General features: G+C 37.2%; 1 protein-coding gene across 2 annotated transcripts in view; it reads left to right on the top strand.

Moving 5' to 3' along the window:
• LOC149530216 (heme oxygenase 1, chloroplastic-like) overlaps positions 1–5,485 on the top strand; it is a 114,335-nt gene extending 108,850 nt beyond the window's left edge. For both annotated transcript variants that reach the window (XM_089808744.1, XM_089808745.1), the window contains 2 exons: positions 4,636–4,743; positions 4,822–5,485. In XM_089808744.1, coding sequence (XP_089664870.1) covers positions 4,636–4,743; positions 4,822–4,914 — 201 coding nt within the window. In that variant the 3' untranslated portion in view covers positions 4,915–5,485. The remainder of the gene's footprint in view (positions 1–4,635; positions 4,744–4,821) is intronic.
• The last annotated feature ends 7,907 nt before the right edge of the window (positions 5,486–13,392 follow it).

Genomic DNA, 13,392 nt, shown 5'->3' with positions numbered 1-13,392 from the left:
GAGATCATTGTGTTCGAAATTACTGTAGAATTGACGGCATCTTCTGGTGCTTGAATTGTGATATATGTTGTATATCAACTTGAACCTTCATGTTATACTTCTGCTTGTGCCTTTCATCGAGATCCATCATGTTTTATGCAATTACTTCTCAGTGTTCCAAACCCACAACATTAATAGCTCCAATTTTGAGTGTTTATCGTTTTTTCCTTGACTATGATATTACACTTGTTTTTTCGATTTGGACATATAGATTCATACAATACCAAAAAACAAAGGCACTAGGGTCCCATGTGATTGCAGTTGTATTTTTCTATCATGATCGATATATATATATATCCATTACAATCTCTTCTGCTGGTTCATTTTGAGGCTAGGCACATATCTGAGATTCAATGGCTCACTCATTGACTAGAGTTTTATATCATTGATGCTATATTAATCTAGTAAGGACAATGCCATAGTGCGGCTATAGGTTCACTTGCAATACTCTTCCTGACACCAGTGCTAGGTATTGCCTCTGTACAATCGGCAATATTGGGCTTTGAATATTTGATTTTGTGCTGAGTAATGGCTACAAATAAGCTTGTGAACTTCATCCTTGCTCTTTATTTTCACACCTTTCTTAGTATCACTCTAACTGCATGCCGTTGCTATATAAATATTGTCTTCATTGCTACTTCTTTGATATCTTTCTATTATCACTTATTTTAGGAACTTTTCTTTGTTCCTTGAATGACCATTATTATGTTTTAACAATATTCGAATTCTATGATATCAATGATGACTTCATCAAATCTCCAATATCATAAACGGAGGCCCTATTTTTTTGCCAAAAAATAGGGCTCCACCAAGGTGAAGGGATTTGTAAGATACTCATATAACATTTTTCAAGTAGGATGTTAATTGCAAACAAACATGCTCTTTGTATGATGAAAAATAAGTAAGTGTTGGATAACTTGAAAAACAGGAATGTTATTAGTCCAACTAATCCCAATAACATCGACAATGTTTGTGAACCAACTAGTGGCTTTGATGAAGAAGAAGAAGATGAAGATTTAGATAATCCCATTAGATGTTTGAAACTAAGCAAAAAGTTCTAATTGTTGAAAGTCTAAACAACGATGCTTGAAGTCGATATTATTTTAATATTTTGGTGTTGATAATAGATATGATGCTAAGATTACAAGTTTATAGTGTTTTTGTTGTTTTTATGATACTATGTAGCATTATAATCTTAATTTGTTTTTCTAGGCCGTGTACATGTCTATATATATAGTTTTTACCTGTTTTTGTACTAACGAACCCAAACAAACCCGCACCCCATTTCAAGATTTCGTTGTACCAGTGAACCAGTTCTTCGACCCGAACTTGAACCCGAATTTGAACAGGTAACTTAGATCTAGTGTAATGTACTTCTAGCTAAATCTACTAACTTCTATATGCTATGAATGTCCAAGGACTGCCACTCCTTGTCCACAAAAGTGTCTTGATGATCTAGAAGGATTGGTCAAAAAACAGGGACATTACAAGAGGGCAGCTGGATTCACAATGAGTGTCATGTCTCTTGCCTCTAGAAGGCGATTGGGCAGCATGTTTCAGTTTCTGAGGTGCTTCCACCACTTGATGACGATGGAAAACTTGCATTGGAGCTTTATGAGGTTATGGATTTCAAGGAGAGGAGGCTCATGACACATACAATCAAGGAGTATGTTGCCAGGTGGAAGGATTTGCTAGTTGAGGATGTCAGATGGGAGAGTGAGCAGATTTTGCAACATCCTAATTTGAATTTTTTTGAGTGAAAGTAATTCTATGATGGGGAAACTGTCATGTGCCCTCTTTAAGCCACTTTAAGCCAGACTTGTTTTAATTGCTATTAGCTCTTTTGGTCCCCCAAGACCTAGTTGGCCATTCAAGGGAATGCACTTGTGTGACACCTTGACTTAAGTAGGCCTAAGTTTCAATTTGAATTTTTGGTGCCTATTTGGGTTAGCCAACTTCTTTCTTTTGACAACTTAGAATTTTATATTTAATCAAGCTTTGTGGAAGACCATTATTATCAATTTAGCATTTCATCTCTTTGTGATTACAATCCCTATTTGAGAATTTGAATTGGAGACCAATTTCTGAGGTGAGAGTTCCTCCCTAGTCTGTAGGTTTCTCCAATGAGGCGGAGTCACTTTGTGACCTGATTGGACTAATTGCAGCAATACCTTCCCTTCGCAGATCTGAGGTTGAACACTTGAATGACAACAACATCCTTTCTAACAACCTGGTCTGAAGTTTATCATAGCAATTGCTTTGAGGAGACAATCACTGACATTGTGGGCTTGTTCCTACACAGCAAACTCAGGGATTTGTGCAATTACTTGCGAAGCATGCTGAACATCTACATTCAAGTATCAGCACCTGTGTGAAGCATACAGAACAACTATATTTAAAGTATCAGCACCCTGGAACATTATTACCGATTATCAATATCATTAACTGATATGAGCATTCAATATCAGACATCAGTGACATGAACTGTGATCACAGATTGTCATCATTCAATGATCTGAGAGTGGAGCAACATCAATTTTTACCATGTTTTTAGTGCAGTTTGTCGACATAATCAGAAGGGGCATCAGTTCAGCATTTGAAAATCATAGAGGCTTGACATACTCATCTTGGAGTTGGTTGAATTCATCACTGTAAGCATCAATCTCCTTGAACAGATCACTATTTACACCATAGCATACTCTGCATATTACATACGGATCAGACCTTTCTACTGTGCTTGCAGATTCATCCCAGATCAACATTCATCATCAACAATTGGATACTGAGTGCACTATAATATCTGCAACTTTCAGATCTCTGTTCTGACGGATTTAATCATCGTACAGTTTTTACTTACTGAAATTGCATTTCGATCAGTATCCATGACTGCCAGTCCAGATACACTTGCAAGCCAATTTGCCAAGCGGCCAAGCATTTTTTGATTGTAATTGCTTTCTTACAATCAATTGATCTCTGATTCGTGGCTCAGCATTTTTGTCAATTCTCTGTTATCATTGCTTGGGACATTTCAAAAGAATAAGGAAGGGAAGTCCCAAGAAATTGCAGTACAAGACGTACAATAACTGTTGACAAATGATATAACATTACAACTTCAAAGCTGAATCTGCACAACTGGAGAGACTGGCGTTCAAGTTTTCTTTAAATGCTAATTCATATTAATAGGCTTTGTTGATCGCAAGATTCTCTTGTGACAAACTGAAGTGGATATGGCTCTGTGGATGAACATAAATGATAAAGAGATGTGATGGCAATGTAAGGTTATATGGGGACACAAGGAGGAAAGAGTCAGTAGCAGCTTTCATGCTTATAATCTTTATCTCTTTTGATAGCTGGTACTACATTTCAATAATAACTTATATTTGCAAGATAGATACTCCTTACAATCCTCAAGTATGCTTGTATATGAACTGAATTATTACGGTAAAATAAGGATTTATTTCCTAGCTTCTTGGGTCCTTTTGCATGTTTGGTACACGATTTGCATCCTTGTGTTGATTATTAGATGGCTTGAGACAGAAAAAGCAACATTCCCAAGACAATGTGGAAGTACCTTATAGTCTTAGATGGCTTTTTTTTTTTCAAATTAAAAGTAATCTGACCAAATGTCTCAACAGGCTTAATGTATCTAAGATTTTATTTTCTAAAGCCCGCACCATACATTAACTCAGATCAAATAGACCAGTTGTTTGAGAGCTCATACTCAAGAGGTACTCTCACTTAAAGGCAAACATGGCCAGCATCTCTGCGTTTGCACCATTTTGAAAATAGTCACTGTTCTTCAATTATTCTGAAATTTTACAGGAAATATGTATAGTCAGCTTTGTTACTCATAAAATATTCAAGCACCAATAGTCACAAAAGAGAATGATCTCTGCCAAAATATTTCTGGGAATGATTGTGTCAAATTTTTAACCATCTATGGATCATGGAGTATGATCCAAAACGTTGATGGTCATCATCCTAATGATGGATCATGGAGTATGATCCAAAACATTGATGGTTAAAAATTTGACACACAATCATTCCCAGAAATATTTTGGGATGATGGATCATGGAGTATGATCCAAAACGTTGATGATTAAAAATTTGACACAAAATCATTCCCAGAAACATTTTGGCATTCTCATGGATTGTGGAAATTTGCTCTCTGAGAACGATATCTATTAAAAGGTAATTTGAGTCTCTTTAGAAGGAAACGGAATTCTAATGAGTCACAGTTTCTCTTATTTTTGTAACTATGATTATGGAGCATCTAGATATCTTGAACTAGGGTACCTTGTCAATGCAGAGGGCAACAAATGTTGCCATATTCTGCTGAGATCTGCTAAAAATATGTTCTATCTGTTTTTTACTGTCATCACGTATGTAAGCCTGTTTGCCGGCATCCAATACAAGAAGCATCTGTGATCTCTGTAATCTTCATTCTTATTTTAATCACAAAGCTTTGGTGACTAAGTAATCAACTGAATACTTCCTTTTGAAAATAACAATAATCCATCTCTTTGATTTTCGTCCAGCTTTTGATTTATGCATTTTATAATATATATTGTATATACATTTTAAATTGCCATATAGGTTGCAAAGAAAATATTAGATGGAAGGGAGCTGGAATTTTATAAGTGGGATGGAGATCTTCCTAAAATGCTAAAGAATGTGAAGGAGAAATTGAACAAAGTTGCTGAGGTGAGAATGGCTGCTTTAGAACTTTATATTGAAACTTTTCTATCAATATTTCTTACAAAACAAAATTTGTCTTGCCAGGGCTGGTCTCGTCAAGAGAAAAACCGTTGCTTGAAAGAAGCAGAAAAGTCTTTCAAGTACTCTGAAAAAATTGTTTGGTTGATTATAAAATAATGCATGCATTGATGATGTATCTGTAAGAACTATAAATTTATCCAATGTTAGTTTAGTTCTTCTGAATTTTTGTTTTGATGTGTGCATATATATAGCAAGCAAAATATTGAAGATGCCATGTCTATATTCTTATATTTTGACTTGGATGGTGAGGGAATTGGCTCCTCGTTAACTTTCAACACCTTTATGGGTAGCATCCAATTTAATCTCAATGTTTGATAGCGGCAAGCACACTCAAAGCAGAGTACAGACTAAGTCACTGTATATCATTTGTCCACATGTACGTTCTATGCTGTTTTGGTGATGGGGACAAGGATTACACGGGGCTCATTATGGAGATGGCAGTCTGAAGCTATTTTTATAGAGGGATATTCAAATTTGTACACTTTTAACTATACATAATATCAAAATTAAGACAGTGATAGCAGTGACAACACTATTTCTCATTAAGACTGTGACAGCAGTATGTATCTTTTAGTCCCATATTTCTGCACAAACTACCTCCTCAACTGAAAGTGCACTATTAATTGTAGTTCATTTCTCTGTGTCTGGATTATTTGCTTCAACATAATTTCTCCAGACTTCATGGAAATCCTTTTTGGATGTGGTTTACTCCCTCAACAGAAAGTCTGTAACATTTGTGGACTTCATTCCCACTTGTAAAAATGAATGTTGCCATAAATTATCCTTTCTGTATACCTGATGTCTGGGATGCCTTTTAATTTTTGCTTTTCATTAATTTAAGTTTTTTATCCTCTAAAAAACAGGCAAAAGTTTCCCTTTTCAGTACAGGGCACCTTGATACCTCCTGGACAGTTGAGGAGCACATTAGATGTCCCTGGCCTTCCCTGGGATGGCCAAATGTCCCACTGTCACTTCTTAATTTTCTCTGCCATTTTGGGGATGTTTCAAAGTTTTGAGAAACACTGGGAACACTAGGGATTTCCATGCCATCCTGCTATCTTGGAAATGCAACAGGGGACAGAGATACCATCCTTTTGGAACATAAATTGCATGCATGGTCTTGAGCATTGTCCACACTATTACCAATATATTTTTGTTTTCTGCAAGCCCCTTATTCCATCCTTGCTGGGATAAGGATAATACAAAAGAATAGCCTTTATTCCACCTAGTTCTTTCTCCGCCTTACGGAAATCTTTTGTAAAATGTGTACTTATAAATTCATGGTGCCCTAGCAAATATTATTGACAGATTTGAGATATTGTTTTGAGCTATGCAATCCAGATGGGCTGAAACAAGATCTTCAACAGAAACGTGTTGATGAGGAGAAAACAAGAATAAAGTCTGTAATAGCTTCACTATGAGATGGAAAGAAGAAACTAGAGAAAACTACAGCAATGTCATGAGATGAATGACAAAAAACTTCAAGCACGAACAACACCTTACAGTTTGCATCCATTCATTTATGGCAAGCATATAGAGATGCTGCCCTTTCACCACACACGTGCCACCTCGTATTTGTGACCAATTCCTGCACTTGACCAGAAGCAAAGTATGCTACATTCTTCCTACCCATTCTTCAACATGTGCTGGTCTGTTCACATGAAGATTACACAAGTAGGAGACATGATGTCTCAAAATATTTTCCAAGCAGCAGTTCAACAACCTGTGCCCTGGCTGCAAAGATCTCGTTACACACAAAGAAGTGCTCAAAGTTTTATTTCATTCAACCAATAGATAAATCAATATAATCCACAGAATGGAAATATAAAATTTAAAACATTAGGACTCCATGGACAGAGATTAAACAAAAAATAATAATAACAATTGTAGGAAAACCAGTGTCTTTTTATCTCTTATTTCATTCCACAAAACATGAACAATATCATTCAACTTCTTTCTCAGTCTTCTTCCCACCAAAAAAGAAAAAAAATCATACTCTTCCAGAGGTTTTGGAGAGAATATATAAACAAAAGTAAACAGTTAAAAATTATTTTTGGCAACCACCAAACCTATAAAGGTTTTATTTAATCCTTTACTAAAGTGATAACAAAACATTATAATATGCCCTAAAATTTAATAATAACAAAACATTAAAACACCCCCCAAAAACAATACATAAACATTATTCCTGTGGCCAACACCTGTAGCTGCTCTTACAGCATACTCCCGAGGGTAAATTTTGTCTCAAGTCCTCTTGGAGACCAACTGTTGTAGATCCCCACCTTGCCTCAGAATTTTCGTTTCCGGTAGCCAAGTGGCTTCAAAATCTGGAAGGCCCTTCCACTTGACCAAGTGCTTTATGTGCACTTTGTGTCTTGTCCTCATGACCTCTTTGCTGTTGATGATGCACTCCATCTGCAGCTTCTCTCTAGAAGGCAATTCTTGAATCCAATCATTTGATTCATGTGTGGGTTCGGCGGTACTAATATCATCATTAGACCCTTTATACAATGTGAGATATGAGACATTAAAGATAGGTGAAATAGCTACATCTGGAGGCAATGCCACTTTGTAAGCATTTTCTTTGTACTTTTCTAGAATTTCACACAATCCAATCTTCTTCATCATCAACTTCGTATGGCTGCCCCGAGGTAACCAATCTTTGTTCAAGTGTACCTTAACGAAATCCCCAACTTGGAACTACACATTCCTTCTCTTCAAGTCTACCTTAGTCTTCACCTTCAGGCTATTTTGTTGCAAAGTTTTCCTCACGTGGTCATGCACTTCCACCATTGCTTGAGAAAACTCTTCTGCATGTCCACTCCTTTTCTCCAAACCGTCCACATTTCTGAGTTCAAAAACTCCCCTTGGATGTCTCCCATACACAATTTCAAAAGGACTCATGCCCGTGCTACGATTCACTGAGCCATTATATGAAAAATCCACCTAAGGTTATGATGGCATCCCAACTACCTCCATGTTCCCGTGTCAAACATCTCAAAAGGTTTCCCAAGGATCTATTAACCACCTCAGTTTGCCCATCCGTTTGAGGATGATAGGTTGAACTGAAAGACAAATTCATGCGCAACTTTTTCCATAGGGTCCTCCAAAAGTGACCCACAAACTTGTTGTCCCTGTTAGATACAATGCTCAATGGCAAACCATGAATATGCACTATTTCTTTAAAGAACAATCCTGCAATATAACTAGCATCATTAGTGGTTTTACATGGAATAAAGTGAGCCATTTTACTGAATCTATCAACAAACACCAATATGTTGTCATAACTTGTCTTTGTCCTTGGTAATCCCATCACAAAATCCATACTCAAACACTCTTAAGGTTTGTTTGGTATGGGTAAAGGTTGATAAAGTCCAACATTTGTTGGCACTCCCTTTGCCCTTTGACATACAAGACAACCTTCCACAAACTTCCTGATGTCTGTTTGCATCTTGGGCCAGTAATAAAATCTTTACACTAACTCCAATGTATTGTTGAGTCCAAAATGACCACTGAGACCTCTGCAATGTTTCTATTTAATGCAAAGTAACAAGAATCGGAATCGGATCGGAATCGGCAAGGCCGAATCAAATCGTGAATCGGCCATGAATCGGAATCGAATCGGCCATGAATCGGAAAATTTAAAAAACCCTTGAAATTTAGTGAGTAACTTATTTCATAAACCCTTTATCGCTGATTCGATTCATCGATTCACAAAAAATCGTTTGGCTTGAATCGAATCGCCGAATCGCGTGAATCGCATGAATCGCCGTGATTCTTGGAACTATGATTTAATGACATTGTCCTGCATAGAGCATTTGGGAATACATAGTTGGCTGCCCTTAAACAACAATCCATCTTGCACAATGAATTCAGAAAAATCAGAATGAAAACTATCTTCCAATTTGGATGAGTTTCCCTCTATTTTGGATTTTCAAAATTGGCAATCAAAGGCTGTGATGGTAGAGGAGGGGTGGATAACTGTGACTACAAAAAGGTCTAAAAAGACCCTGCCTCAATTTGATATGAATTTGCGCTCTCACAAAAGGGAGTGAAATTGAATTCTTAGTCCCCTTGGTTGGTTAAGTACTTCTTGTTGGTTTCTTTTCTAATCTTTTTTATGGTGCTAGCCATAATGTTTTTCTGTTGCAGCATGCTTGTGGTTTAGATCCCTATGGGATGTTTGGGCTTTCTTTGAATATCTTTTGGGTCTTTGTTGTAAAGGGGTTTCGGGGTCCTCTCAAACCCTGTTTTTACCTTAATCTAAAACTATCTTCCAACTTAATGCAAACCTCATATGCTTCGCTGAAATCTCCATCTTCCACATACATTCCCTTCAATGCATCTACACCCATGCTTTGGAGTTGTACTTCTTGCATTGTTAGCACTCTCCTACAAAGGGCATCAACCACGTTATTGGCTTGTTCTTTCTTATGCTTGATCGTAAAGGTATAAGTTTGCAAACTCTCAACCCATTTCATGTGCCTATGGTTGAGTTTTTCTTGTCCATTCAAAAAACTAAGAGCATGGTTGTCAGTATACACAATAAACTCCTTAGGCAACAAATAATGCCTCCATTTTTGTAATGCCCAGACCATGGCATACAATTCCAAATCATAAGAAAAATATTTCTTGTTTACCTCATTCAGCTTCTCACTGAAAAATGCAACGGGTTTTCCTTCTTGACTAAGAACAACCCCTGTTACAAAGCCACTAGCATCACATTCTATTGTAAAAACTTTATTAAAATCTAGTAAAACAAGAATAGGATACTTGGCTACCTTTTGCTTGAGTTCCTCAAAACTCTTATTTGTTGCACTATTCCATTCAAACTTCGTTTTACCTCCTCTTTTGATGGTGTCTAAAATCAGTGCACAAATGTTGCTGAAGTTCCTTATGAACTTCTTGTTGAATGTGGCCAAGCCATGGAAACTTCAAACCTTTCCAACAACCCTTGGTGTTGGCCAATTAATGATGGCCTCCACTTTAGATGGATCCATTTTCAGATCTCCCTTGGAAATCACAAATCCAAGATACACCAACTCTTGTTTCAAAAAGTCACACTTCTCCAAGTTTATCTTCAACTTTTGTTCTCGTAGCCTTTGCAAAACCATCTTCAAATGCTACAACTGCTCTTCCTTATTCCTACTATACACCAAAATGTGATCAATGTAGACAACAACAAACTTCCCAGTGAACTCCTGCAAAATTTCATTCATTAGTCGCATAAATGTACTAGGAGCATTAGATAAACCAAATGGCATAACCAACCATTCATACAACCCTTCATTAGTTTTAAAGGTCATCTTTCATTCATCCCCCTCTTGTATCCTTATTTGATGATACTCGCTTTTGAGATCTATTTTAGAAAAATATGAAGCTCCCCCTAAACAATCGAACAAATCTTCTATTCTAGGAATAGGAAATCGATATCTTATAGTTATCCTATTAATAGCTCTAGAATCAATACACAATTGCCACTTACCATCCTTCTTTGGACCAAGAACTGAGGGTATGACACACGGGCTAAGAATTTTCCTTACCAACCCCTTGTCAAGCAACTCTTGTATTTTCCTAGCAATCTCTTCATTGTGTTGCGGTGTCATCTTATAAGCTGCCTTGTTGGGTAGCATTGCTCCAGGAATAAGATCAATCTGGTGACTTATGTCTCTTATCGGTGGCAGAGACTCAAGCATTACCTCAACAATGATGTCCTTGTCCTGGTTCAACAACTCTTCAACTTCTTTCGGGCCTGTTGTTCTACGTTCCTTCTTCCTATATTCCTTAGGCCTTAACACCAATGCAAAGCCTATTCCATCTTCTTCTTCAAGAGTATTAATGAAATCTTTCTCACCCACCATCAACACACTTGGTCCAACTTGACCAACCCCTTTCTCTTCTCTTTTAGAATTTAGTTTGTATGTTACTCCATCCTTTTGGAAGCTATAAGAATTCTTCTCATCATCATGGCATGCCTTCTTGTTGAATTGCCAAGGTCTTCCCAACAAGAGGTGACAACTGTCCATGGGCAAGATATCACAGAATATTTTATCCTTATATCCCCCTATACTGAACTACCCAAGCTTGCTCATTCACAACTTCCCGCTACCCTTTATTCAACCAACTTACCTTGTATGGACAAGAATGTGGAAGTCTTTCCAACTTCAATTTGTTCACAGCCTCAAGTGAGATGATATTATCTGTGGAACTCGAATCAATTATCACCTTGCACTAAACTCGAAAAAGAGCCCTCCTTTGAGTGGTATCTTCTTTCACATGTTCCTTAAGAAGTGTCCTCCTTATCATGAGACTTTCTCCTTGACCCTCTATCATCAATTGAACTTTTGGTGAGTTCATACTCACATTATCTTCCTGCATATAAGTGACTCTCCTTTCACCATTTTAAGAAGTAGACGCCCTTTGTAGAAACTTATATTTTGGGTGTCCCATCTGACCACAATTGTAGCACTTCATTCCCAAGAACTTGGATCCTCTGCCTAATCCACCTGACCTTCCTCCATTAGATCCCCTTCCAACGTAGCCTCCTCAACTACTTGAGTCACCTAATTGCTCCTTGGGGTTAGACTCGCCTTGGAACCTCTGACCTTGTCCTCTATTGTTGAAGTTTCCCCTAGCTTGGTCATTCCTTCCCCTTCTCCCTCCTTGTTGCTGATCACCCTTCCTCTTCAGCTTCTCTTCAAATTTAAGAGCAAGGTGAAAACACTTCCCCAATGTATCTGGGGCTAAGAGGTTGATCTCCTCCTATATGTTCATTCTTAGACGATTTAAATACCTAGCCACTCTTTCCAGTTCCTCCTCTTGTTTCTTTGTCCTGAGAGTTAGCTTATGGAACTCCTCCGTATAGGCATTCACATCCATTTCTCATTGCTTCAAGCTTTGTAGCTTCTTGAACAATTGCACCTTGTGGTTTGTAGGCAAAAATTGTGCCTTGATTTTTACCTTCATCACTTCCCATGAAGAAATCAGACTTTTTAAATTTTGCATCCTTTCTCCTTGAACATAATTCCACCACGAGAGATCAGATCCTCTTAGCTTTCCTTTTGCACTCCTCACCCTATCATTCCTTGGAAATTCATTCAACTCAAAGTGATTGGTGATTACTTCAATCCATTCAATCACTTCCTCACTATTGAGACTACCTCCATATGTAGGTAGCCTATCATAAACATCTCCTCTTGTTGACTTTAAAGCATCAACAAATGCCTTTTGATCTACATGCAATTTCGTTGGTGGATCCTAGTGATGTTCTCCTTCTTCATCTCCACTGGCACCTTCTTCCATCTCATTCTCCTTATCCTTGTCACTAGGCCCCTTCTTGAACTCCTTACTTCTCTTCTAGAAGCTCCTCCATCATCTTTTTGATGGCATCTGAAGTCATACTTTTCGAAGGCATGGTGTGAGTCTCAACTTCAGCTCGTGATTCTTCTGCAGACATACACTTTCTAGCAAGACCTTGTCTCTCTCTAATACCAATATGATGAGGAGAAAACAAGAATAAAGTCTATAATAGCTTCACTATGAGATGGAAAGAAGAAACTGGAGAAAACTACAACAATGTCATGATATGAATGACAAAAAACTTCAAACACGAACAACACCTTATAGTTTGCATCCATTCATTTACGGCAAGCACATAGATATCCCGCCCTTTCACCACATTTGTGCCACCTCTATTTGTGGTCAATTCCTGCACTCGACCAGAAGCAAAGTATGGTACATTCTTCCTACCTGTTCTTCAACATGTGCTGGTCTATTCACAGGAAGACTACATAAGCAGGAGGCATGATGTCTCAAAATATTTTCCAAGCGGCAGTTCAACAACTTGTGCCGTGGCTGCAAAGATCTTGTTACACACAAAGAACTGCTCAAAGTTTTATTTTATTCAACCAATGGACAAATCAATATAATCCACATAATGAAAATATAAAATTTAGAACATTGGGACTCCATGGATAGAGATTAAACTAAAATAATAATAATAACAGTTGCAGGAAAACCAACATTTTTTTAATCTTTTATTTCATTCCACAAAACATGAACAATATCATTCAACTTCTTTCTTAGTTTTCTTCCCACCAGAAAAGGAAAAAAATCATACTCTCCCAGAGGTTTTGGAGAGAATATATAAACAAAGATAAATAGTTAAAAACTCTTTTTGACGGCCACCAAACCCATAAAGGTTTTATTTCATCCTTTACTAAAGTGATAACAAAACATTAAAATATGCCCTAAAATTTAATAATAACAAAACATTAAAAAATACCCCCCAAAAACAATACGTAAACATTATTCCTATGCCCAACACTTGTAGCTGCTCCTACAACACGTGCTCCTCTACTTGTGTTGTACATCTACCACCAACATGAAAATAAACATTATCTATTGATATATTGAAGGCCAACAATCATTATTATCTTTCCCCCCAATAGGTGTGTCTCTTGGTTTCATGAGACCTTTCATATGTAAAGTAATTGGAGCCTATGTATATGCCACTTCTGCTCATTTGTAAATATCTTTTATGCATTAATCTAATACTCTATAGTTTGGACGTAG

Source organism: Cupressus sempervirens, chromosome 11 (assembly GCF_028749045.1).
Source record: "Cupressus sempervirens isolate cs-2001-9-10 chromosome 11, ASM2874904v1, whole genome shotgun sequence".
NCBI classification, from domain to species: Eukaryota; Viridiplantae; Streptophyta; class Pinopsida; order Cupressales; family Cupressaceae; genus Cupressus; species Cupressus sempervirens.
This window is presented reverse-complemented; position numbering and strand designations above follow the sequence as displayed.